We start from the raw sequence: 27,602 nt of genomic DNA, 5'->3' as shown, positions 1-27,602 counted from the left end.
ACTCAGTGATAATGCAGCTTGCATTTGTAGCGTGTAGACTAGGATTAATAAAACATGTAAGTAAATTTGCCATTAGTAAATTATTATTGCAAGTCGTGATAGTCCAGTTAATGTGACCTCTGTCACCGATTCCGGAAGGTGTGGGTTCGAATCCGGTCCAGGGCATGCACAACTTTTCAGTTGTGTGCATTTTAAGAAATTAAATATCACGTGTCTCAAACGGTGAAGGAAAACATCGTGAGGAAACCTGCATACCAGAGAATTATCTCAATCCTCTGCGTGTGTGAAGTCTGCCAATCCGCGTTGGGCCGGCGTGGTGGACTATTGGCCTAACCCCTCTCGTTCTGAGAGGAGACTCGAGCTCAGCAGTGAGCCGAATATGGGTTGATAATGATGATGATGATGATGACGTAGATAAGTAAACAATCTTGTATCTTGTAGACATGTCTGTCGATTGAATTTGAATTAGTCGTTCAACAAACCTCATATCACTCATTTTAATTAATTGTTTTTCATATAGCATGGGTACGGTGACAATTGCCTTAGGACGTCCATAATACGTTGTGTATGTGTTATCGCGAAACGCGACCAAATTTCAAGAGCGAAATGAACTGTCACCCGCACCATCGTCTGAAAAACACTAAACCAGCAAACATTGATGAAAGAATCCTCCCTCTTCCTCTCATTCTGAGAGAAGACTCGTGATCAACAGTGAGCCGAATATGGGTTGTTAAGGATTTTGATTGACGATGGAAAAATGGGCCTATAAAACTGAGAAACTCGTCCTAAAAGCAATGAAAGCCATAGCATTTAACTAGTGAAATAATTTCATGTTTTATGTAAATTATAATATTTTAAAATCAAATGTGTAAAACTTTAATCAACCTTATATAAACTGCTCCATGATTTTTCTATCACAACATTTCAATGAAAATTGAACTTTAAGTGTTAGAACATAGAGTAACTTATCGATTTCATCTTATATTTGTTTTGAATAAAAAAAAATGTATAAAAATGGTGGATTATTTTTGTAAAATGAGACATTTTGGAACAATGGGGATATACGCTTGGTTCTTTTTGGGTAAGTCGATTTTTTTTTAAATAATTATCTCAAATTAAAAAATTAAAAAAAAATGTTGTTTGAAGATATTTTTTTTATTCTCTATAAGTTAGGCCTTGACTGTAATCTCACCTGATGGTAAGTGATGATGCAATATAAGATGGAAGCGGGATAACTTGTTAGGAGGATGAAAATCCACACTCCTTTCGGTTTGTACACGACATCGTACTGGAACGCTAAATCATTACGGTACGTATTTCCGTAGGGTGGTAACTATCCACGGCTGAAGCGTACCACCAACCAGTCCAGCCGGGGATCGAACCCAGGACCTCCGTCTTGTAAGTCCACTGCGTATACCACCACGCCACGGAGGCCGTCAAAATAATAAAAAAAAAAAAATTTAAAACTAGCAAACGCCACGCGGTTTCACCCGCGTAGATGCCTCTACAGCTCTACGCTTTCCGAGATGAAGGGTATTAACTGACAGACATACAGACAGACGATAGAGCCTTATAAGGGTTCCATCTTTTCCTATTGTAGTATAGAACTCTAACAGATAATCACAAGTCGGAACAGAGTGTTCGACGTAATGGGGAGGAACCAATGATAATTTTGTACTATAGATAGGTTACGTGCCTACAAAACCACCTCAAAATGTGATCCGAATTTAGATACACCGTTGAGCACCCACAATAGCCTTCCTCGATAAATGGGCTATCTAACACTGAAAGAATTTTTCAAATCGGACCTGTAGTACCTGAGATTAGCGCGTTCAATCAAACAAACAAACAAACTAACTAACTAACTAACCAACAAACAAACAAACAAACAAACTCATCAGCTTTATTATATTAGTAAAGGTTCCATTACATATTTATGTACGAACACACAACTCGACATTATAGACGATATTTAGGTATTATTTTGATATGAATAGCAGCTCAATGTCTAGAAATAAAATTTTAAACACCAAGAACATTTTCACATAATTATCTTAGTAAAGACCGCACAGCAATGTGGGTAAACTGTCAGACCTTCATTAAAACGGTCGTGAGTTCGAACCCTAGCCAAAATGTCTTTTTTAAATTAATATGGAATATGTATGACGTGTATTAGCTATTTGCAATTAATTAAATTTTTTTATTTTTTTATTCTTTACAAGTTAGCCCTTGACTACAATCTCACCTGATGGTAAGTGATGATGCAGTCTAAGATGGAAGCGGGTTAACTTGTTAGGAGGAGGATGAAAATCCACCCTATCGGTTTCTACACGGCATCGTACCGGAACGCTTATTATATTATTATATCGGCCATTTTGTGGAGAGATTGAGTTGGGGTCAGACGGTCGCATTGTGTGTTGCGTTGTTTAAATAACATTCGTTGTTTAATAAGAGGCTAAATGATATGAAGTCAATTTTCCACATTTGCCCGCCTCAGTTTTGACGCGATAGTGTCACATCTCTAGTATTAAATATCATTGGCAACACTCAGTTATATAGATATACGCGCCAGTAGCGTCTCTGATGAATGGCAGCTATAAATGGTATAAAATCGCGTACAATACTACCATTATGATAGTATATTTTCTACTGTTATGCCCAGTTCACATTGTTCCAGTTAATGGATATTTTTTCAATTATTTGACAAGTTAGCCCTTGACCGCGATCTCATCAGCCCCTGTTGCCAAGTGGCATGTCGATTTTTCACATCGACAGTATTTGCATCTATGTGGCAGGTTTTTCACATAGATGCAAATATTTAAAACTAACCAACGCCTCGCGGTTTCCCCTCGCAGATGCCTCTTCGACTCTATGCTTTCCGAGATGAAGGGTATTAACTATACTATTTTCAACGAGAAGAACAGTCATGTACACGAAGCGACGATGGAACAAACAAAATATTTCTATCTCTTTCTATCTTGTCCTTTTGCTATCTTCCGCACGGCTCTCGGCTTGTATTCGATTTGTGTACATCTGGTATTTCTTCCCGTTGGGACCACTATATATATAACTGACAGACATATAGACAGACAACAAAGTCCTATAAGGGTTCCGTCTTTTTCCGCTGTGATACAGAACCCTAAGAAGATAAACACAAGTCGGTACAGAGTGTTGGACGTAATGGGCAAGAACACTCAGTTATAAAGATATATTACGCGCCAGTAGCGTCTCTGATGAATGGCTGCTATAAATGGTATAAAATCGCGCATAATACTACCATTATGGTAGTATATTTCCTACTATTATGCCCAGTTCACATTACACTAGTTACTGGGTCGAGTAACTGATCACATAACAGAAAAGTAGTTACTTTGTAGCTAGATAGAGATGCGTGTATTGTTTAAGTATATTTATTTATAGTGGTAAGTGATAAATTAAAATCAAAACTCATTTATTTAAAATATGCTTACTAAAAGCACTTGTGAAACGTAATATTTGACTATTTGTAAAAATTCCAGCAAGTCAGGTACGGCTAAGACAGTGACACTTTTAGAGTCATCGTTACAATGTTTATAATTCTCAATATGTAATAAATTATTTTATTTATTATAAACTAGCGGACGCCTGCGACTACGTCCGCGCGGAATTCAGTTTTTCACAAATCCCGCGGGAACCATGGATTTTTCCAGGATGAAAAGTAGCCTATGTGTTAATCCAGAGTAAAATCTATTTCCATTCCGAATTTCAGCCAAATCGCCTCTGTAGCCGCATCGTAAAAGAGGAAAAAACATATTTACACACAAACTTTAATAATACTAGCTGACGCCGCGCGGTTTTACCCACGTGGTTTCCGTTCCCGTAAGAATACAGGAATAATATATAGCTTATAGCCTTCCTCGATAAATAGGCTATCTAACACAGAAAGATTTTTTCAAATCGGACCTGTAATTCCTGAGATTAGCACGTTCAATCAAACAAACAAACAAACTTTTCAGCTTTATAATATTAGTATAGATTAGTGTGATGTGATTTAAATTCAATATACTTAGAAATGTAATACAAGCTAGAACGGTGTTCTACTGGAACAATGTGAACAAGGTTTAAAACCTTGCATAATAAACCCATCACATTTATATTTTGAACTGAAACTCCGCTATATTCTCTTTTATTTATGGTTATGTGCTGTTTAAATCGATTAAGCATCTCAAGTGAAGATAACTTTTATTATTGAACTACAAGTTAACTTGTGATCTATGTTATGTGACAATGCTTTACATATTACGTCTAAAATAATTTTAAATAGTTTAAAAACAAAACTACAACAAACACTAAAAATTACAAATATTAAAAAATAGTAATTTTTTTCGTATTCCTGATAACAAACCCTTTCATTTATTAGCCATAACATGTGAGTGGATTTCAAACATCCAGTCCGTCTTGGAGAGGCCGCCATATTGGATTTTCAATGACGTTCCTTAGCTAGTCATGTATTGTCATCAGAACTCAGAGCGTGTGTATTTCATCCCTAATCGAAGACCGGGAAGTGGATCAAATTAAGAGTCCAAGATTTTCTTACATACATAGTTACAAGTGAAGCGTGTATGAAATATTAATAGCGGACGTAGTTTTGCCTTTTTAGTTCCCGTTCCTGTGAAATTATGAAGCTCAATAATGCAGCATTGCTTTCAATTGGTGAGATAATTGAGATGGTTCTTAGGCGCGCCAATATGAGGGTATAGGCGTTTTTGTATTCACAATCTATACTAATATTATAAAGCTGAAGAGTTTGTTTGATTGAACGCGCTAATCTCAGGAACTACTGATTGGTGGATTGGTGCGATTTGAAAAAATTTTGCAGTGTTAGTGTAGATAGCCTATTTATCGATGAAGGCTTTAAGTTACATATTATCCTCGTATTCCCTCGGGAACGGGAACCACGCGGGGCAAACCGCGCGGCGTCTACTAGTATGAAGATATAGGCGTTTTTGTATAATAATGAAAAATAATTCTAAATTGGAAATCTATTCTAGCCAACATAACACAATACTGTTTTTGTTTTTTTACTTTATACATTCAAGTATGTATGTATGTATGTATTTACAATTATTTACTGTTTTTGTTTGTTTTTAGTACGTACGTACAAAAGCGGAACCCTTATATATTAATATCCGTCCGTTTTTAATCTTAATTTTAATTTGTTCATTTATTTATTTATTTTTCTTTTAACCAGCTATCATCAGCACAGCATACGCCGCACCATGGCGTTGCTGCAAAGCCCAAGATGGCAGCACCATATGCTACGGCGAAGTCGGTCAGCCCACCATCAACCCCCCCACCATCTGCGTAGGCAAGCAGCTACCCCCGTGCGCCTGCCCTGCTACCATCTACACACCACCTGTGTGCCCCCCACCACCTTGCCCCTCACCTTGTCCCCCCCCGCCGTGCCCCCAACCATTCATACCACCATGTGGACAACCTTGTTATGTTTGATCTGATAATGGTCGGAAGTTTGTTGGTTGTTTCATCTAAAATGTTTCAATAAATTGTAAAAAGAAATTTTATTTTTTGGTATTTTTTCTAAAATTAATGTTATTTGGATACTCAAAATGCACAATTTGGAAATTAATTTTACTTTAGAATCTTAAAAAAAATTACAAAAAAGAGTAATGCGGCCTTTTTGAACATAATTTGGAATAAAAAACTGATTTACTAATTAATTTTTCTGTGTTTTATTTTTAAAGTGTTGTGACATTGTAATTTCTGTGTAATTACTACATTATCAGGTAGTAAAATATAGCTTATTTTACTCGCTTTTTATTGGTAAAAGATTTTTTTTCATTTCTACACTAGTTTCAGACTCAGTTCGTTTCAAAGACTTCTTTATAACAATTTATTATTTAAAAATTTATTAATTAACCTGAGTAGTTCCCATTCCCGTGAGAATACAGGGATAAAATATAGCCGATAGCACTCGGGGATAGTATAGCTTCTCAACAGTGAAAGAATTTTTCAAATCTTTCCTGTTTATAATATTAGTATAGAATTAGTTAATATTGACTCAATTTTCCCCGATAATTAAAAAAAAACAATGTTTTCAAATACAGTCAATCGCTCAAATGATCATAAATTCATATGGCATGAAACTGAAAATTTTGCCCCCCTCCACTTAAAGCCCTTGAAGGTCATGAAATTATTAATTACACTCTCGATCAAGTCATCAATATTCTCTTTCGGTGAGCTTTCATTTGAGACCCCACTCAAGTATATTTGCACACATTCGGTAAGTCTTCTCCACTTTCAATCCCCCACAACTTTTAAACGGCTCAACCAATTTTCATCAAACATGTCTGAAAACAATCGCATAAGTCACCTTTCATAAGAAAAAAACTAAATTGAAATCGCTTCATCCGTTCGGGAGCTATGGATTGACAGACAGATAGACAGACAGACAGACACGTCAAACTTATACCATCCCTCTTTTTGCATCGAGGGTTAATAAGGGTACATTTCTGTCAATAGCGACACAAAAATCTTCAATTTCCACTAACTCTTACAATATATTCCAAACTTTTCAGTACTTTAAACCCACACCACTGAAATAAAGTCAGACTAAGACCTAAATTCAGGTCTCAAAGTTTAGGCGAACTACTAGACAAGTCTGCATTTGTCTTAGCTGCAAATCTAGACTTATCCTGACAGTCTAGACTTTGTCACTTGACGTGGCTTTTGCATTCTCAGATTCAGAATTTTAAATCTAGTTTTACTTTGGGTTTGCGTAGCGCTGCTATTGAAGTTGAAGATCCGAATTAAAAACTACCGCCATTCATATGTTTTTTTTTAATTTCTTCAACTTACTACAACTACAATCTCACCTGAGTAAGTGATGATGAATGATGGAAGCGGGGTAACTTGTTAGGAGTAGGATGAAACACGATATCGTATCGGAACGCTAAATTGCTTGATGGTTTGGTTAATTTTTTTAAGAAAATTTAGGTATATCTTCTTGTAAATATGACCAATATTTCCATTCCCCTCCAACTAGTCGGGAAAGACTGTGCTAGGAGTGGGTACGACAATAGACCAACGGGGCGGGGATCGAACCACCACCCCTCGGTGATAAATCCAACCGCCTTACAGTTTAGTCGTTGAAGCTATAATAAATATATGAGCCGGGCAGAAAGCCGTGATAGCCCAGTGGATATGACCTCTACCTCCGATTCCGGCCAGCGTGGGTTCGAGTCCGTTCCGAAGCATGCACCTCCAACTTTTTATTTATGTGCATTTTAAGAAATTAAATATCACGTGTCTCAAACGGTGAAGGAAAAACACCGTGAGGAAACCTGCATACCTGAGAAATTTCTTAATTCTCTGCGTGTGCGAAGTCTGCCAATCAGCATTGGGCCAGCGTGGTGGACTGGTTTGCCTGGCCCCTCTCATTCTGAGAGGAGACTAGAGCTCAGCAGTGAGCCGAGTATGGAAAATGATGATGATGTAATACCATAAAAATTTTAATAAAAAAAATTCAACCGACTCAAAAAATAACTTTAACTAAAAAGCAAAAAATAACATCCTACCTATGTGCTACCTTCTGATCAGTTTGAAGGCGGTGCCAAGCCAGTGATGTTTTAATTAAATACGTTTAAACTACAAAATTTCTGTGGTTATTCCAGAAACAGCTTTCAGAACCTCCTCCTTTTTGGAAGTCGGTTAAAAATAGTGAATAAGCCAGCACGTTGACGTCGAGACGATGCAGTTACGATTTCATTCCGAGTCGTTAAGTGTACTATACCTTAATAACGAAAGTAGTCGGTTCATTTGGCGCATGCGAAGCGATTTCATCAATAGCAAAACTTATGACATCGTCCGAGCGTGTTGTTGTGATGTTCACAAACTTTTAGATTGAACGATCACACACACGACTAGACAAACTTGGGTTGTGCTTTTTATTGAATTTATTTATTCCATTTTCTGATCCGAGACTTAGTTGTTCATCGATTGATGATAATCATTCTGACGGTGAACGGAGCGGGATGATAATTATCATGACGGTGAACGGAGCGGGATGATAATTATCATGATGGTGAACGGAGCGGGATGATAATTATCATGATGGTGAACGGAGCGGGATGATAATTATCATGATGGTGAACGGAGCAGGATGATAATTATCATGATGCTGAACGGAGCGGGATGATAATTATCATGACGGTGAACGGAGCGGGATGATAATTATCATGATGGTGAACAAAGCGGGATGATAATTATCATGATGCTGAACAAAGCGGGATGATAATTACCATGACGGTGAACGGAGTGTAATAATTATCACCGTAAACACTACAGTACGAAATGGTCAACATTTCGTTCAGTTATTTCACAAAACTTTAGTAATTTTCATGAAAATTAAATTGGACCAATCTGGAAGTAAGGTAATAAGCATTAAAAACAATGTATTCCTTTTTTTACTGAAGTCCACAAGTGATTTACCACAACGCAGTTGTAACTTTTGTGGGATCACCGTCACGTTTTGTTTATGTACCCTGCTTCTATACTGTTCAAAATAATAGTAGTTTGTTATACCAGGAGCTAAAAAAACCTATTATAAACGAGGTAGTTTAGGGCACGAGCCGTAATGCGAGGGCCGTTAAATAGAAATCGATTTTATACTGGGTTTAGCCCCGCGTGTTACACTATACTTTTCACTACGATTGCGAGAAAATAATACAGTACAGTATTTAATGTTAAAATCGTTTTTGCAGACGCAGCTCGCTACTCATTGAAGATCATATTTAAAAAAATACGCATTCCACACACAGACAAAAACGCTGCATTTCGTTCCAATTTCATATTTTTATCAAACAATCAGGGCCTTACTTAAATACTCGTACCCTCCTATGATGCTATTTACGACCTATTTACGAGTAAAACCTTCGTTTTATAGAAGTCATTATTTATGTATGATTAAACTTTTTACGAATTAAACCTTTTTCATTTTATACCTAGTACTCGTAACAGACAAGAATAAAAACAGCAAAATTACTTTAGCCCCTAGAGGCTGAAATGCTTGTTTAGCCCCGCTGTGGAGTGGTATTAAGACAGTGTTTTTGAGCAAGAGTAGTAAAAATACTTTTTAATCTTTAATTGAAGTCGGTTAATAATAAAGTTAAAAATCATCACAAACTATGTTATCCCGGACAACAATCGAGTTAAAATTTAATATCCTATTATAGTAGCGACAAGAATAGAGGGCCGTTTGAACGGAATGTTACGTTACGTCGAACGCGGGTAGATGGGGATTTTTGTAAACGGCCCTCTTGAATTATTTGATAGATAGGTTGTGAGTTATAAGCGATAGCGGAGAGATAAAAAATCAAACTCAAAATTATTTATTTCAATTTTATAATTTGATAATTTTAAGCCCAACTTTTTTCCCAATTACTTCAATCATTTTGAGAGATCGAGATCGTGAGTTAGAAAACCCACGTCCGGGTGACGTTTGATATCGGGAACCTCGTCTTCGAAGACGCTGTGTAGCTTGTGATTGTGTTGCCTGGGAAGCGTTGTCGGTCGTCATGTCATCGTCTGGTTCGTAAAGGACATTTCTGGGACGCCTCTGCTTGAAGTTAGCGTTAAGGTTGGGAGTGTAGTTGCAGGCCTCAACCACTAGTTGGCTGTAATGGATGGAAGCTCTGCCGAAATAGTTTCGAGAGAGCTGTTTCATGTGCTTTGATATTGTCGGTAGGTCTTGGTCTACATGGAGGTCATTATTACGTACAAACCACGGTGCGCCCGTGATTTGACGCAGGAATCGGTTTTAGATAGATAGATAGATATACTTTATTTGCACACCACAAAGACAAAAACAAGTGATATAAAAACAAATTAGGAAGAGATACAAAAGGCGGCCTTATCGCTAAGTAGCGATTTCTTCCAGGCAACCTTCGGTTTAGAAAAACTTAAGGACATCAGTAGGTGGCGTAAAACAAAAATAACCATAGTATTAGTAATACACATACACACAAATAATTAACATCCTAATACATAAACAATATTACACAAATACCTACAATAATGAATAATATACATATCAAAATATACCTACAATAATGAATAAAATACATATAAAAATATACTAATAAATACATTATATTGAAAAGAAATAATATATACAGATCGTCCTTACTGCACCAGATAATGAGTCTTTACGGCATATTTAAAAATGTCCAGTGTCTTTGATTGGTTTTGTAAAGTTTGAAGCGGCCTAAGGGTCGCTTTGGGACGGTGGGCAAACACTACACTAGCGTAGGTTAAGATCAGACGGATCGTGGTTTTATAAAGCGTTAGCTTTGAACGGAGGGACAATTTACTTTTTTTTGTTAATCATTGCGTAAAGGCGGTGCATTACGTATGCAGCCTTTTTCCTAGCTTGAAGATGACCGTACGGCGAGTGCCTTGTATCACTAGCTGCACCCACTTAATAATCCCTACCGTCCACGGTACAAGTCGCGCCACCCATCACAGGCACGAGCCATCACAAAATCGAGTGACGTCACATCCATCCCAGACTACTATTTACTTCAGCATAACAGTAACAATAACAATAAAAACATTTATTCAGCCAAAAACAACATAACATAAATAAGAAAAAAAACATGAGAATTAATACTAACTAATTACTAAGGCTTCGGCTGAATGGGGCGCTGCCTCAGCACTATGCTACAGCTAAGTAACTGTAGCGCTGATTTTCAGCTCAGACTAATTATACAAGGACCAGTATTGCACCCATATTCACTAACAAAATTGTCTGTCATTTTCCGAACAAAACGATCTTGGATTTGGTGCATATCTTATACTAACCTAGAAGTTCTTGCCCGTTTTTTACACCATTCAACTACATTAAAGTGTATTTTTACTGACGAATTTAATTACAACTATGAAACATCGATTCTTTGTAGACAGTTTATAAAATAGCGTTAGATATTTGATCATATGCTTTGGCAGAAAAGTAACGTCTAGCGAGGCAGGTCCTATACAATAATTGGTCTGAGATTTTCAGGCATGACCCCAGGGTGAGCTCACAGACTGATCGGGAGAGCGTTGAGTCGTTTATTGGTTCCAAATTTAAAATACAGGTTGATTCGGTCTTTAGTGCGGATATTTTTTTTCGTGGTTCTGTATCATTAATAGAATATAAGTCTACAAACAGTTCTATACATTTTATGTAATTTTTTTTTTAATTTATGTCTCTTAAATAACAAAATAATGTACATATTATTACTAAACAAGATATATTCAGCTTAAAAGTGATCTAGTGACGTCCTTTAGGTATCAAACGAAAATAAAATAAACGCACAATAGGGTGACCCTAAAATTCTGTTCAAAAGTAAATAACTTTAGCTAACGATAATTTTGTTATTTTTGAGTTAAAAAAAAAAAGAAAAAATACGTGATCATTAAATTTTGTTTATGTACAAAATATAAAAATATCCGCACTAAAAAAATTTTCTTCCTGTAGATAAATAATATACTACTATGTATCCACATATCTATAGTAAGTAAAATTAGAAAGCAAAGAAAATTCGCATAAAGCTTATGATTTGGACCACACGTCGAGACAAACATGGTCGTATAACATCCATTGTCCCGTTCACTTTAAAATTAAAATGCCATAACCTTCTAACAATCGGGTTTAGGTAACTTGGGTTTAGGTAACTCACATGACGAGGCACTACAATCTAGCTTAGGTAACTTGGAAAAGGTGAAAAATAGGCGCTCACTGAAGACTGGATCTCAATAAAGAGGTCCCAGCTTCGATTCCCAGTCTTTTTTATTATTATTATTCTCTCTATAAGAGCCGCGATAATAATAATAATAGCCTTTATTAACAATTTACCTTAATATAAAAACTATACAATATAAAAAAATTACGACACCGGTAAATCGTCTTGCCTTTCGGCATAGGCCTCCCCCAAGATCTTCCATGCCTTGCGATCATGAACTTTCCTTTTCCAAAGTGTTCCTGCTGTCATCTTCAAATCATCTTCCCATCTTCTTAAAGGCCTGCCGCGTTTCCTTTTGTTGTCTCTAGGGTACTAAACAGTTACGTCCTTAGCCCAATTCGCGTTTTTGTTTCGCATTAAATGACCAGCCCATTTCCATTTAAGGTTTCTAATTGTATACGTCACATCTGTGACCTTTGTTTTTTTTCTGATACATTTAAGATTTATCTTATCCTTTCTCCTTATACATAACATACTTCGTTCTATATTGTGCTGGCATGGCAAGAGCCGTGATAGTCCAGTGAATAATAAGTGATGATGCAATCTAAGATGGAAACGGGCTAACTTGTTAGCAGTAGGATGAAATCCAGACTCCTTTCGGTTTCTACATGACATCGTACCGGAACGCTAAATCGCTTGGCGGTACGTCTTTGTCGGTAGGGTGGTAATTAGCCACGGCTAAAGTCTCCCACCAGCCAGACCTGGCCCAGCCGGGTATCGAACCCAGGACCACCGTTTTGTAAATCCACCGCGCATACCACTGCGCCACGGAGGCCGTCAAAAGTCTGGGTAAATTTGGACGGCCGCGTGGCGCAGTGGGTAGTGACCCTGCTTTTTGCATCCACGGCCGTGGGTTCGATTCCCACAACTGGAAAATATTTGTGTGATGAGCATGGGTGTTTTCCAGTGTCTGTGTCTCTCAATCTCTGTGTGTGTGTACATAATGTATAAATACACATAAGTACATACATGTAGTATATAACTGTATATGAATATTATAATATCAACTATCTTAGTACCCATAACACAAACTACTCTGTATGCTTACTTTGGGGCTAGTTAGTGATGTGTATTGTTTAAGTATATTTATTAAAAACAAAAAATTATATTATTATATTTTCAAAAAATTTTAGAAATTTTTAAAAAGCTTGATTGTATTTTAGTACTACGGACAGTTTTAGTTCTACGGACAGTTATACACCTCTACCCAAAAGCCTGTTGACAATTTGGCCAAAGATCCTAGAGCCAAATTGACCCGACACTATACCGAAGATATCCCGGACGTCAGCCTATACGAGATTAGTATGGCTCTCAGACAACTTAAGAACAACAAAGCACCAGGTGATGACGGAATCACAGCAGAACTCCTGAAAGCGGGTGGAAAACCGATACTTAAGGTCCTTCAGCGGTTGTTCAATTCCGTCATTCACGAGGGTACAACACCTAAGGCGTGGCACAGGAGCGTGGTGGTTCTGTTCTTCAAAAAAGGTGACAATACCTTACTGAAGAATTACAGACCCATCTCGTTGTTGAGTCATGTCTACAAGTTGTTCTCGAGAGTCATCACGAATCGTCTCGCCCGTAGGTTTGACGACTTCCAGCCTCCCGAACAAGCCGGTTTCCGAGCAGGCTTTAGTACCATAGACCACATTCATACGCTGCGGCAGGTTATACAGAATACCGAAGAGTATAATCAGCCACTTTGCTTAGCGTTTGTGGACTATGAGAAAGCCTTCGATTCGGTGGAAACTTGGGCTGTGCTGAGGTCTTTGCAGAGATGCCGGATCGACTACAGGTACATTCAAGCGTTGAAGTGTTTGTATGAAAGCGCCACCATGTCAGTCCGTATACAGGATCAGACTACGAGGCCAATCCAACTGCAGCGAGGAGTGCGGCAGGGAGATGTGATCTCCCCAAAGCTATTTACCGCTGCATTGGAAGATGTCTTTAAGCTTCTGGACTGGAACGGATTTGGCATCAACATCAATGGTGAGTACATCACTCAACTACGTTTTGCCGATGATGTAGTCATTATGGCAGAGACTCTGGAGGACCTTAGTACCATGCTCAACGACCTCAGCAGGGTTTCTCAACGTGTGGGCCTAAAAATGAACATGAGCAAGACGAAGATCATGACTAATACTCATGTACCGCTCCACCCAGTTATTGTTGAGGACTCTGTGCTCGAAATTGTAGACGAATATATATACCTAGGACACACAGTCCAGTTAGGTAGGTCCAATTTTGAGAAAGAGGTGAATCGCCGAATCCAGCTCGGCTGGGCAGCGTTCGGGAAACTCCGCGACATCTTTTCGTCCGAAATTCCTCAGTGCTTGAAGACGAAAGTCTTCGATCAGTGCGTGTTGCCAGTGATGACATACGGATCCGAGACTTGGTCGCTGACTATGGGCCTTATTAGAAGGCTCAAAGTCACTCAGCGGGCGATGGAGCGAGCTATGCTTGGAGTTTCTCTGCGTGATCGAATCAGGAATGAGGAGATCCGCAGACGAACCAAAGTCACTGACATAGCTCAGCGAGTCGCGAAGCTGAAGTGGCAATGGGCGGGCCACATAGTTCGAAGAGCCGATGGACGTTGGGGCCCCAAGGTGCTGGAATGGCGACCCCGCACCGGAAAGCGCAGTGTTGGGCGACCCCCCACTAGGTGGACCGAGGATATTAAGCGGGTTGCAGGGAGCCGCTGGATGCTGGCGGCTCGAGATCGTTGTGCTTGGAGGTCCATGCAAGAGGCCTATGTCCAGCAGTGGACGTCTATCGGCTGATAAGGTAAGGTAAGGTATTTTAGTATCGTTTAAATATGTAGGAGTAAATATATTTGTGGCAGGAAAAGGTTAAATAACTTAACACACACGACACAATGTTTCTTCAAGACACTGTATTAATTAAAACAAACAAAATCACACTTAGTCAAGAACAGACTCACTCGCTCGCGCGTGCCTACTGAGCAGCACGTTTTTACGCGGCGCTCAACGAACTGCGCGCCAACAGTGGCGCCCTCAACTAAACTTATTTATGACACGAAGTTCGCGCCAATAGTGGCGCCTTCAACAAAGCTTATTCACGATACTCCCTCCCTTTGTTGATTTACTTTATCTAAACAAGTTTAATATTAATTTTTCCAACAATCACTTAAACTAATTTTGATTTTAATCAACTTAAAATGAACTTTGTATTTGACTTAACTTAAATTGTAATCACTTTTGAATTTGACTTGATTATTGATTAATTGAGAGTTGAGTAATTAATTGATTAATTGAGAGTTGAGTAATTTGTGTTGATTTACTTTATCTAAACAAGTTTAATATTAATTTTTCCAACAATCACTTAAACTAATTTTGATTTTTAATCAACTTAAAATGAACTTTGTATTTGACTTAACTTAAATTGTAATCACATTTCAATTTGACTTGATTATTGATTCTTAGTTTGTAATTTGAGTTTGAAACTTCGATTCTGTCTGTAATTATCGTTTACATGTTGTTAAGTTACAGCTGTCCTGAAATCAAAAATCGGCATTGGTTTTCCTCTGAAATTTGTCTTGTTAAATTTATATTTAAGTGCAAATATAAATAAGTGCTTTAACAATTTTCTAAATCTGTTTTCTTTACATAAAGTTCATTCTTTATTTTAGAAGTGCCTTATTAATTAGTCCATGGCTGAGACCTTGTTTCTCAAGTATGTGTGCGACTTTTGAGGCAAGGGTTTAGTCATTATATCTGCCAGATTTTCTTCTGTTGAAATCCAGAGTACTTTGACCTTTTTCTCATCCACACATTGTTTCACAAAGTCGCCATGAGTATCTGCCATTTGTTTTCTGTTCCCTGTTTTCTCTCTGAGTTCCAACTCTTTTTGAATGTCCCTAATTTTCTGATCGAATGTCTTGAGTTTGTGACTTCCATCCATCTCTGTGCAGTCTCTGGCTGACCTGTTATCACACCAGATCGTTGCTGGATACAATGTTTTTCCTATTATGTATCTCACAGATTTATCCAGTGATATGAGCTCTTGGCTAGCATCACTCATTGCTAAATATTCTGCCTGGCAAGTGGATAGTGTGACATACGATTGCTTATGACTTTTCCAAGCAATTACATCTCCGAATAGCTTTATCACATATCCACCAGTGGATGTTGAATCTTGGCAGTCTCTGAATGAAGCGTCTGTAAATGCTTCTAGGTTTTCTGATGTGGATTTGTATTTCAATCCCAGGCTGGTTGTTCCTCTCAGGTATCTAAAAATTCTTTTGACATCATTCCAGTCATCCTCTGTTGGGTTCAGTTGTTTTCTTGCAAGATAATTCACTGCGTATGCTATGTCAGGTCTTGTAGCATTTGCTAGGTACATCAAGCTACCAATCGCTTCTCTATAAGGTACTCTTTTTGTTTCAGTGCTTTCTTGTAAACTTTCCGAGTCTGGTTTTTGTCTCTTGTTTCTGTTATCCACCTGGCGAGTTACCATTGGTGTACTTTGTGGTTTGCAATCTTTCATGTTGAACTTTTCTAGCACTTTCTCCGTGTATGCAGCTTGATGGATTATTATGTGCTTTCTTCTCTGTTTCTCTGAATTGTCATTCCTAGGAAATTTTTCGGTTCACCTAGATCTTTCATCTGGAAAGCTTTACTCAGGTGAGTTTTGATTTGTTGCATTTTCTCTGGACAGTTGCTTATTATCAACATGTCATCTACATATAAGACAACTGTTGCTACTTTACCATTTTGTCTCCATGTAAATAGACATGGATCATGTAAATCGTTTTCCAGACCCAATGATCTCATTTCTTCTGAGAATCTTATGTTCCACTTCTTTGGACTTATCTTCAGACCATACAAAGATCTTTTCAATTTGCATACTTTGTATTTTCTAGTTTTCTCTGAATTTTCTAAGCCAAGTGGAATTTCCATATGAACTTCTTCTTCTAATTCTCCATACAGAAATGCAGTCTTCACATCCATTTGGCACATATCCAAATCTTCTTTGTTAACAACAGATATTACTGCTCTGATTAAAGATAATCTAGAGACTGGTGCATATGTTTCTTTCAATCCGTATACATTTTTGTCTTTGAATCCTCTGATCACCAGTCTGGCTTTGAATTTAGATTTTCCATCTTCCTCTACTTTTCGTTTGAATACCCACTTTGAATCGATTATGTTTGGCTTCTTTCCATCTTGAGTCTCTTTTGGTCTATCGACTATATTCCACACCTGGTTTTCTCTCATCGATTCTAGTTCCTCGTTTATTGCTTGTATCCATGATTCTTTGTCTTCTGAATTCATTGCCTCTTCATATGTAGTTGGATCTTTATGTATGTTTGCGAGTAGAATATGACCAAACTCATCTTTTTGTTCTTCTTGTGATCCCAGGACACTTGTGTATCTTGCAAAACTTGTGTCTGTAACTTTCTTTGATCTACTTCTTGTCATTGGTCCTTCATTTAGTTGCTCTTTTTTGTTTGTTTGTTTCTCTGGAGATTTCACTTCTGTTTTTCTTTCATGTAGATTTTGAGATGTTTTTGGTCTAACAGGTTTTATGGGTTCACCCAATTTCTTCTCTGATTTTTCGGTGACTTCTGAGTTATTTTGTTTTGCAAGTTCGTTGTGCTTCTGTTTTTCTGAATCAGATTTCTTAGGCCTTCCTCGCCTTCGAGGTTTTGTCTCTTTGATCTCTGAAGTATCTTCTTCTTTGGAATGGAATTCTATCATCGCATACTCCGTGTTTTTCTCATCTGGCTTGTTTTTGTACACATCCTTGTACACCAACTTCTCTATGAATTTTACGTGTCTAGATTCCAGGAATTTTCTAGAACTCGGGTGCCATAGAATGTAACCAGTTGATGTATGTCCTACCAAAACTGTTTTCAAAGCTGTGTTGCTGAATTTCGTTTCTGCTTTTGGCAGTTTCATGTATGCAATGCATCCAAACCTCCTTAACTCTTCTAGGTGACATCTGCTATTCGGTGAAAGTTTCAACAATGGAACCTCATAATCGATTGATTTGTGTGGTGTGATATTGTAAGAATGAACTGCTGCTTCGACTGCGAACTCCCACATTGTGTTTGACAGTCCAGAATCACACATCATTGCTCTGGTTTTTTGCTCGATTGTTTTGTTGAATCTTTCAGCTACTCCGTTAAGTTCTGGTGTGTATGGTGGTCCATAATTTGGTTCTATATTTTCCTTTTTCATAACCTCTGCAAATTTTCCACCCGTGTACTCGGTACCACGATCTGATCTGATGTAACATACTTTCTCATTTGAACCTAGATGATTCCTTGTAGTTGTCAGATATTTCTCTAATGCTTCACCTGATTCGGTTTTTTGTTTTTAAGCAGTATATTTTTGCATATCGAGAATAATCATCGACGAATGTTATGATATATCTTTTTTGTCCTGGCCACGAGTTTGGTTTTATCACACCCATTATATCTGTATGTATGATTTCCATTGGCCTCTGTGCTCTTCTTCTATATTCTTTGAAAGGTAACTTTTCCATTTTTGACAAAATACATTGTTCACACTCTTTAATTGAGTCGTCGAATTTGACATGTTTTAATCTTTCCTCTTTCTTTTGCAGCATTCTGAGGTAATTTAAAGACGCATGACCTAATCTTTTGTGCCACAACATACCGTCACTCAGAGACTCATTAGATTGTGGGTTCGTTGGTGCAAATTCCGTTGCCATTTGCAAAAGGTTTTTTATATCTTCAGGATCTTCACCATTCAGTACTTTTCGTGGTAAATTACCTGCCTCTTTTACTGTATACGTTTTCTCTAAATCAATCGTCTCCGAATTAACCTTCTCTGAATTGATATCCTCTGAGTTTGAATCAATGAGCTTTTCTGGTTTCTCCCTCCCAATCATAGGCACAAATGTCTCGTCTTGTCCGGAATTTTCCTTAACTCCCTCCGAATTGTTTGAATTCAAGCTTTCATTGTTTGCCTGTGATTGTTCGAGTGGCTCATTGAATTCAGCAATGCAAGCTGTACAACTATACTCGTTGTACTCATTTGATTCTGAACTTGAATTTTCAAAACCGTTTTCGACTTCAAATTTTACAACCCAATTTGGTTTTTGATATTGTCCGCTGAATATTGTTTTCTTATTATCTTTGTCGTACACTCTGAATATTTTGTCATTTAAAAATATACAAAACCCTGCATCTACAAGTTTGCGTAAAGATAACAAATTCTCTGAAACATTCTTTGCAGCAATAACATTGACTAGTTTAATAACTTTATTTTGTGCTACATTGCTTTTGAAAGTCAGATTGCCAGTACCATCTATCGCAATGTCAGCCCATTTATTTTTGTTTGCACTTTTGATAATTCCATTTTTCGAGACTTTAAAATCAGTTAAAATAAAGCTCTTGTTTACTATGTGCTCTGTAGCACCAGAGTCTGCAATAAATTCAACTTGTAATTTCTTACCTTGTTGTTTATCATAGACTGAATCGTTCTCTGTATATTCTTCTTCTTGGTGGGTAGTGTCTCCCTCTTCATATTCAGCTCTCCGTGCCGCATATTGATGTCTTGAACCTCTTCCTGTACCTCTATCTCTTGGCTGACCTCTGCCTCTGAAATTTTGGCCCCTGAATTGGTACGAGCCTCTGCCACTTTGTATCAACCTTGGCCTCTTGACGTGAGGTGCACTGGGTTCATCTTCTCTGTCGAATCTTCTTTTGAAATTGTTCCACTGTGGATGCTCAACCTTGGAGGGACACTGATCTCCTCTATGATCAGTCACTCTGTTGCAATAATAGCAAAACCATTGGTTTGTCCTTATCAAAGGACATTGCTGTTTCCAGTGCCCAGGGCTGTTGCACCTGTGACACTTGTTTTGTTTTGGTATTTTGACACGAGATACTGATGGAGTCGACTCTGAATTATCATGACTTTCTTCATCTTCCTGAATTCTTTGTATACTTTTCCTCAGTTGTTCCATAGTCATCTCCTTTCCTGTGGTTGCTATGACCGCTGAGTCAGTGCGCCTCACTTCTGGCATAATCCCAATTATTGCTTGATAAAAGGTTGACCGTTTTTCTTGATCCGTGAGCTTGACAGGGTCGTCACTAAGCTCATGTTCACGTATGATTTGATCGAATCGTTCGCAAAAGGTTTGGGCTTTTTCTCCTTTCTTCATTCTTACATTGTAAAGTTTGGTTCTTATGGAAGTTGGGGTCGACATCACCTCACCCTTTCTGCTGTCTCTTAGTTTGCGTAAAATCTCTGTGGGTTCTGTCATTCCAAGAATCTTTTTGTGGTATTCTTCATCAATATGGCTTATTATAATATCTTTAACAAAGTTCTTTTGCAAGGCTAATTCAACCCCTGTCAATCCTACTGGCCCTGGCAGGCTGAAATCAATCAGATACATCAGCTGATAACTCGTTAGTTCAGTCCTGAGACAGTCCAACCAAACCTCATAACTTGATTTGGAAGTTAGTTTATATGTCCTCTGAATTTTGGGTATCAACTGCATGGTGGTGTTTGCAAAGGTTTGACCGGCTGGCATCTCTTTGATTTGTCCAGCTTTTTGTACTTCAATATTCTTCAGTTTCTGTCGTTCTGCTTCCAGAACTCTCTTGTGTGCCAAGTTGATATTATCAACTGCATTTTTTATAAGACGTTCTGTTTCCTTGTCGACATGACTGAGAGACAAAACTTCATTGGCTGACTTCTGAGCTGAAACCAATGATCTCTGAAGATCCATTGTGTTGTTCGCATCGTTGCTCTGAATCTCGTTATCATTGACCCCACTCTGAATTATTTCTGATGGTGTTATGGCAGGTTCTGTGAAAATTTTCTCTGTATTAGTACCTCGGTTTATCTCTGAAAATTGTCAGATCTGACCATTCACTCTTAAATATCAAAAGTTTGTTATTGAATTCCAACTGATTCAATCATTCAAATATTCGACCTCTGAATTGTTTTCACAGTGCTCTGATTTTAATTAATAAACAAATTTATAATGGCAAACATGATTTTAATTTAAAGATTAAAAGTCTCACCTTCACCAGATGAATTCTTTTCTATCTCAGTTCTAGTCCTTATGTACTCTTCATATTCCAAAACTTGTGCGTCAAGCTCTCCAAAGACCTCTGAATTGTGCGCCATCTGATCCAGGTTTGGAAAACAGGCTTAATTATTATTATTTTTTTTTTTTAATGATTAATCTCTGAATTTTTCTAACTCTCTAAAACTTAGTTGTACCAGGTAAATTTCTCCATTTGCAACTCATTAAGCAATGTTTATTGCTACTGAACCATAAAAAATCAATTAGTTATAATTCGGAACAGGAAATTCAAATCACTCGATTTGCTATCTACACATGCACACCACTCACTTAGAATTGATTTTGGGAGTTACCCACAAGAATCAGTCAGTTGCGCACGCACATGTGTAGGGCAGAATGTAAGATCCTTCAAATTTCCCTAGTCAATTAACTAGACTCCACTTAACTTAAGTTTCATCCAGTCACTGACCCCAGAACAAAATTTGTTTATTTAAATATTTTTGTTTAAACAATCATTTAAATCACATTTAATTAAACTCTGAATTTCATTTTATGAAAAAGAAATATTTCTTTGGCCAGCAACCGAAGTCTATCTACAAGGTAGATTAGAGTAAGGTACCAAACTTCAGAAAATAATTCTACTAATATTTTGAATTTAAGTTTCACTTCAAGTTGAAAAGTAAAAAAAATATAGTCGGTCATAAATTTTAAAGTTAATTAGAATTTATTCACTTAAACATTGAAATCAAAGTTAAAAATTAAGAACTTTTAATTACTACTGTAATAATAATTGTTAATCAAAAGAATTTTAAACTCTGAAAAATATCAAGTCAAAAAATTAAACAATAGAAAATATTTAATCTTCACTCTGAAATCTACCAAACACTTTATTGTACAAACATCTTCTCTGAATTGTCTCTGAATTTTTGTTTAATAAAAACATATGATTGCTTATTTACAAGTATGCCGGAGATTGATCATCAACTTGTAATGGGATCAAAAGCGCATCACATACTAGAACATTCAAACCAAACAAACAAAACAAAATTCATCATATTAGAACAAACTCCCTCCGTCTTTTTCAAAAATTATTTACAACAATGTAAAATTTAAATTTTAAAAAGTCAAATCAAATTTAAACTAAAACGTGATAAAGTTCTCTGCGCGCCAAGACGCAAGGCTTCCCGGCACAGCAGTGAACAACAACAAAGAACGTGCGCGGAGGGAAAATTTGTATGACACCGCAAGTGCGAGCGTGCTACGTCATCGACTAACAGTTGACTCATTTCAGATCGTTTTAAATTTTGAACAAATTTTTTAACGACTTACCACTTGTTCTCCTCTGAATCCTGGTGAAAAGATTCTAATATCCAGTACTCGGAAAAGCCGGTTCGAAAACACACTCACAGGTTCAACAACAACAACAAAATCACACTTAGTCAAGAACAGACTCACTCGCTCGCGCGTGCCTACTGAGCAGCACGTTTTTACGCGGCGCTCAACGAACTGCGCGCCAACAGTGGCGCCCTCAACTAAACTTATTTATGACACGAAGTTCGCGCCAATAGTGGCGCCTTCAACAAAGCTTATTCACGACAAAATAACAATAAACACTTAATAAAACACAGATATTTTGAAATCACAGACAAACTTAAATTTATTTAATGTACTGATTACATATATTGTTTTTTTTGACGTAAAAACGTCTTATAATTCGACTAGCTGACGTCGCGCGGTTTCACCCGCGTGGTTCCCGTTCCCGTAGGAATATGGGAATAATATATAGCCTTCCTCGATAAATGGACTATCTAACACTAAAAAAAAATTTCAAATCGGATCAGTAGTTCCTGAGATTAGCGCGTTCAATCAAACAAACAAACAAACTCTTCAGCTTTATAATATTAGTATAGATAAAGATGCGAACTCGAAAAATGATGACGTCATGCGTCGTTCCCTCGCTCTAGGGTTGCCAACTTTTTTTCCAAAAAAATAAAATATATTCTGGTCTATGAAGATTATTAAACAGTATTTTTGAAAAACGAACAGTATTTTATTTATTGTTTTAAATAATTAATTGGAACTTTCTTTTGAAAAACGTCACCATTAAATCAGTATTTTCTGACGTTGTCACGTTCAACTCTCGTCAGTAAACCGTCTTTACAGACAACTGATTTTTTTTTTTCAAAAATTTCGTGTACGTAAAGTCTACGGAACCAATAATGCCTCGAAGTCGGTATACACAGAATGCCCTACCTTTTAAAACAGCAATTTGCTTTTTTAATTTAACACTTTTCCCCCATTTGTCCGTTTTTTCCCCATTATTCCGCACTTTTCACCTTGTCGTTTTTTTCCCGAAATATCGTTAACCACTGTTTATAGTGTAAGAGCAAGTAAAACGAATGTTAAAAGAGATTAAGCAGGGAGCCTTCGTGGGGGTGCCATCATGAAGCAGAGATAAAAACTCCGAGCACAGCTCTGCTGGTCTATTCTATAACTTTGAGTAAGTTTAATACACGAAAATTACCAATTAGCTATTGTAAGTAACTCTTAAGTCACGTATTCACAATCAATTTATTGTTAACTGATCAAAACCACTGTCTTTTTGACATTGTGATTTTGTGTTAAAAATGGGATTTACAGACTACAAAAAAATGCGTTACTTATTGATTTGTTGTTAATTTAATTAGATTATGTGGCTATGGCCTAGTTAGTGAATTGGACTTGTGACCTATCATAATATTTAAAAACAATTTATTTTAATTTGTGTCATATTTTCGTGTCACCAAATAACTTCTGGGTGTTGGGCATAGCCAAAAGCCTGTTGACAATTTGGCCAAAGATCCTAGAGCCAAATTGACCCGACACTATACCGAAGATATCCCGGACGTCAGCCTATACGAGATTAGTATGACTCTCAAACAACTTAAGAACAACAAAGCACCAGGTGATGACGGAATCACAGCAGAACTCCTGAAAGCGGGTGGAAAACCGATACTTAAGGTCCTTCAGCGGTTGTTCAATTCCGTCATTCACGAGGGTACAACACCTAAGGCGTGGCACAGGAGCGTGGTGGTTCTGTTCTTCAAAAAAGGTGACAATACCTTACTGAAGAATTACAGACCCATCTCGTTGTTGAGTCATGTCTACAAGTTGTTCTCGAGAGTCATCACGAATCGTCTCGCCCGTAGGTTTGACGACTTCCAGCCTCCCGAACAAGCCGGTTTCCGAGCAGGCTTTAGTACCATAGACCACATTCATACGCTGCGGCAGGTTATACAGAATACCGAAGAGTATAACCAGCCACTTTGCTTAGCGTTTGTGGACTATGAGAAAGCCTTCGATTCGGTGGAAACTTGGGCTGTGCTGAGGTCTTTGCAGAGATGCCGGATCGACTACAGGTACATTCAAGCGTTGAAGTGTTTGTATGAAAGCGCCACCATGTCAGTCCGTATACAGGATCAGACTACGAGGCCAATCCAACTGCAGCGAGGAGTGCGGCAGGGAGATGTGATCTCCCCAAAGCTATTTACCGCTGCATTGGAAGATGTCTTTAAGCTTCTGGACTGGAACGGATTTGGCATCAACATCAATGGTGAGTACATCACTCAACTACGTTTTGCCGATGATGTAGTCATTATGGCAGAGACTCTGGAGGACCTTAGTACCATGCTCAACGACCTCAGCAGGGTTTCTCAACGTGTGGGCCTAAAAATGAACATGAGCAAGACGAAGATCATGACTAATACTCATGTACCGCTCCACCCAGTTATTGTTGAGGACTCTGCGCTCGAAATTGTAGACGAATATATATACCTAGGACACACAGTCCATTTAGGTAGGTCCAATTTTGAGAAAGAGGTGAATCGCCGAATCCAGCTCGGCTGGGCAGCGTTCGGGAAACTCCGCGACATCTTTTCGTCCGAAATTCCTCAGTGCTTGAAGACGAAAGTCTTCGATCAGTGCGTGTTGCCAGTGATGACATACGGATCCGAGACTTGGTCGCTGACTATGGGCCTTATTAGAAGGCTCAAAGTCACTCAGCGGGCGATGGAGCGAGCTATGCTTGGAGTTTCTCTGCGTGATCGAATCAGGAATGAGGAGATCCGCAGACGAACCAAAGTCACTGACATAGCTCAGCGAGTCGCGAAGCTGAAGTGGCAATGGGCGGGCCACATAGTTCGGAGAGCCGATGGACGTTGGGGTCCCAAGGTGCTGGAATGGCGACCCCGCACCGGAAAGCGCAGTGTTGGGCGACCCCCCACTAGGTGGACCGAGGATATCAAGCGGGTTGCAGGGAGCCGCTGGATGCTGGCGGCTCGAGACCGTTGTGCTTGGAGGTCCATGCAAGAGGCCTATGTCCAGTAGTGGACGTCTATCGGCTGATAAGGTAAGGTAGGTTGGGCATAGGTGGACCGAGGACATCAAGCGGGTTCGAAAGAGCCGCTGGATGCTGGCTGCTCGAGACCGTTGTGTTTGGAAGTCCATGCAAGAGACCTATGTCCAGCAGTGGACTTCCATCGGCTGACAATGATGACGCCATTCTACACTATATTGACCTGTGTAAGCCACATATAAGAACTTTATTCCAAAATTTAATAGCTATCTCTCGATGTTCTCAATTTGGGGTGTCATCAAATACAGAAGCTCTCCGGTGCGGGGTCGTCATTCCAGCAACTTGAGATCTTAGAACTACGTGCCGAATTTATTGCGCCTAATTATTCTATTTAGAATTAGGGTCATTTTGTATTAGGGTTTATTTACACGAGCGGCAACTCTTATCGATACCGCTGTCGACTGCAGTCGATGACGTCTCGGCGGCAGCCAACGGCAGTCGACTGCAGTCAGTGACGTCTCGGCGGCAGCTAACGGCTCCGCCAACTGCAGTCAGCGACGTCTCGGCGGCAGCCAATTGCAGTCAGCGTCGTCTCGGCGGCAGCCAACGGCAGTCGACTGCAGTCGTCGGTAATGGCTGCCGCTAAGACCACTAATGAACACTAAGACCTTAATTAATTTAATCTTTGACAATTTCCTCCTCCAAACAGTTTAACTTAGTAAATAATTCTACAAACCCATATTTCAGCAATTAAAAACATCTTTGTACCCAAAATGAAAAGCGAGAGAAACCTCAAAACTCTCGAGTTGGGTGACGTTGAATAGGTATTTTGAAAACATTATGAAACTCCTTTCACGGTGTTTTCCAAAATAATTACCGTCCGTTTGCCTCTAGTGTCTCAACGCTTTATGCGATTTGTATGACGTCTCTTGTACTATAAAACTTAGAGCAACTTTTTAATTAAAACCTGTTTTTCTTCACAGCTTTAGTATTCTGTGCTCTATTTGATACGTTTAAGATGGACTATGAAACGAAGACAGTAGAATAAATAGACTGTAGACAGAGAATTATACAATTTATTTCGATAAATATACAAACATACAGTAATTTTAGCACATATGTTTAGAAGCTGGCTTATACTATTTTCATTATCGAGAGGAGGTGTGGAGCTTAGACCCACATCGCTGGCCCAATGTGGGTTCGTGGGCTCAAACTATCATCAGCATTATCAACCCTTTCGGCTCACTGCTGAGCACGAATCTACTCACAGAGTGAGAAGGGTAAGGCTACTAGTTCACCACGCTGGCCTAATGCGGATTGGAAAAATTCGATTCGAACCTATGCCCACCGAATTGAAGGCACAGAGGTCATATCTACTGGGCTATCACGGCTTAAGAGCGCGCAGCGCGTCGGTACGATATGGATAAAATTCGAAGCGCAAGCGAGACGCCGAATTATGACTTTCACGTGAGTGAAGAGCACGGAGCGATTGACGCGCGACGCAAATTTTATGACGTGAGCGCCAAAACCATTTTTACCTAATTGCAAGTAAATTAAACAACATAACGAAAAACAAAATGGCCATGTTCAAGATATACCTACCTACCTAATTTTCTATACAAAACGAAAATTTAAGAAAATAAGTTTGCTTTTCCTGAGATTGAAAGCAAAATTTGAGCAAAACATGTATTTTTCAATAAAATAAACTATCGGGAAAAGTTTTACAAATTGTGTATTTTGTATAGTCATAACGAAGCTAACACTTTGAAATATCATTTACTCAAATATCAGGCTCCTAACTTTTCCAGAATCTGAGATCCAGAACCATTTGTAACCACCAAATTACATATATTACAGACCTGCGACTTTGACAGCGTGAAATTTAGTTCTTCCGGGAAAAAAAATTTGCACAGACAGACAAGTAATATTAGTAGAATAAGATAGTAAGATATTTAGACCTGTGATAGCCGAATGGATATGACCTCTGCCTCCGATTCCGGAGGGTTTTGAATCCGGTCCGGGGCATGCACCTCCAAATTTTCAGTTGTGTGCATTTTAAGAAATGAAATATCACGTGTCTCAAACAGTGAAGGAAAACATCGTGAGGAAACCTGCATACATGAGAATTTTCTTAATTCTCTGCGTGTGTGAAGTCTGCCAATCCGCATTAGGCCAGCGTGGTGGACTATTGGACTTACCCTTCTCATTCTGAGAGACTCGTGCTCAGTGAGCCGAAAATGGATTGTTAATTTCATTTATTTTGAAGTCGTTTAATAAATAAAGTAACGTGTGAAATTTTCATCTAATCTTGCGTAAACTACAATAAAAATTTTCGATTTACAATCATTATAGTAAAGGAAAACCACCCTTCATTTTAGTATACGAAAAGATGAATAAAACGCCCCCAAGAATTTTCATTATAAAAAATTCAACCCCAGTGGACTTTCTTTCAATTCTCT

At 38.3% G+C, this 27,602-nt stretch overlaps 2 protein-coding genes across 2 annotated transcripts in view; both read left to right on the top strand.

Moving 5' to 3' along the window:
* The window catches only part of LOC112048777 (igLON family member 5), a 152,989-nt gene that overhangs the window by 81,579 nt on the left and 43,808 nt on the right, over positions 1-27,602 (top strand). The window lies entirely within an intron of this gene.
* On the top strand, positions 1,039-5,668 carry LOC128199652 (small proline-rich protein 2H-like). Its single transcript, XM_052890030.1, has 2 exons — positions 1,039-1,081; positions 5,231-5,668. The coding sequence occupies exons 1-2, from the start codon at positions 1,054-1,056 to the stop codon at positions 5,488-5,490; spliced, it is 288 nt and encodes a 95-aa protein (XP_052745990.1). The 5' UTR covers positions 1,039-1,053; the 3' UTR covers positions 5,491-5,668.

This window comes from Bicyclus anynana, chromosome 27, assembly GCF_947172395.1.
Source record: "Bicyclus anynana chromosome 27, ilBicAnyn1.1, whole genome shotgun sequence".
Taxonomy (NCBI): Eukaryota; Metazoa; Arthropoda; class Insecta; order Lepidoptera; family Nymphalidae; genus Bicyclus; species Bicyclus anynana.
Note: the sequence above shows the minus strand (reverse complement) of the source record. Positions and strands in the feature narration are given on the sequence as shown.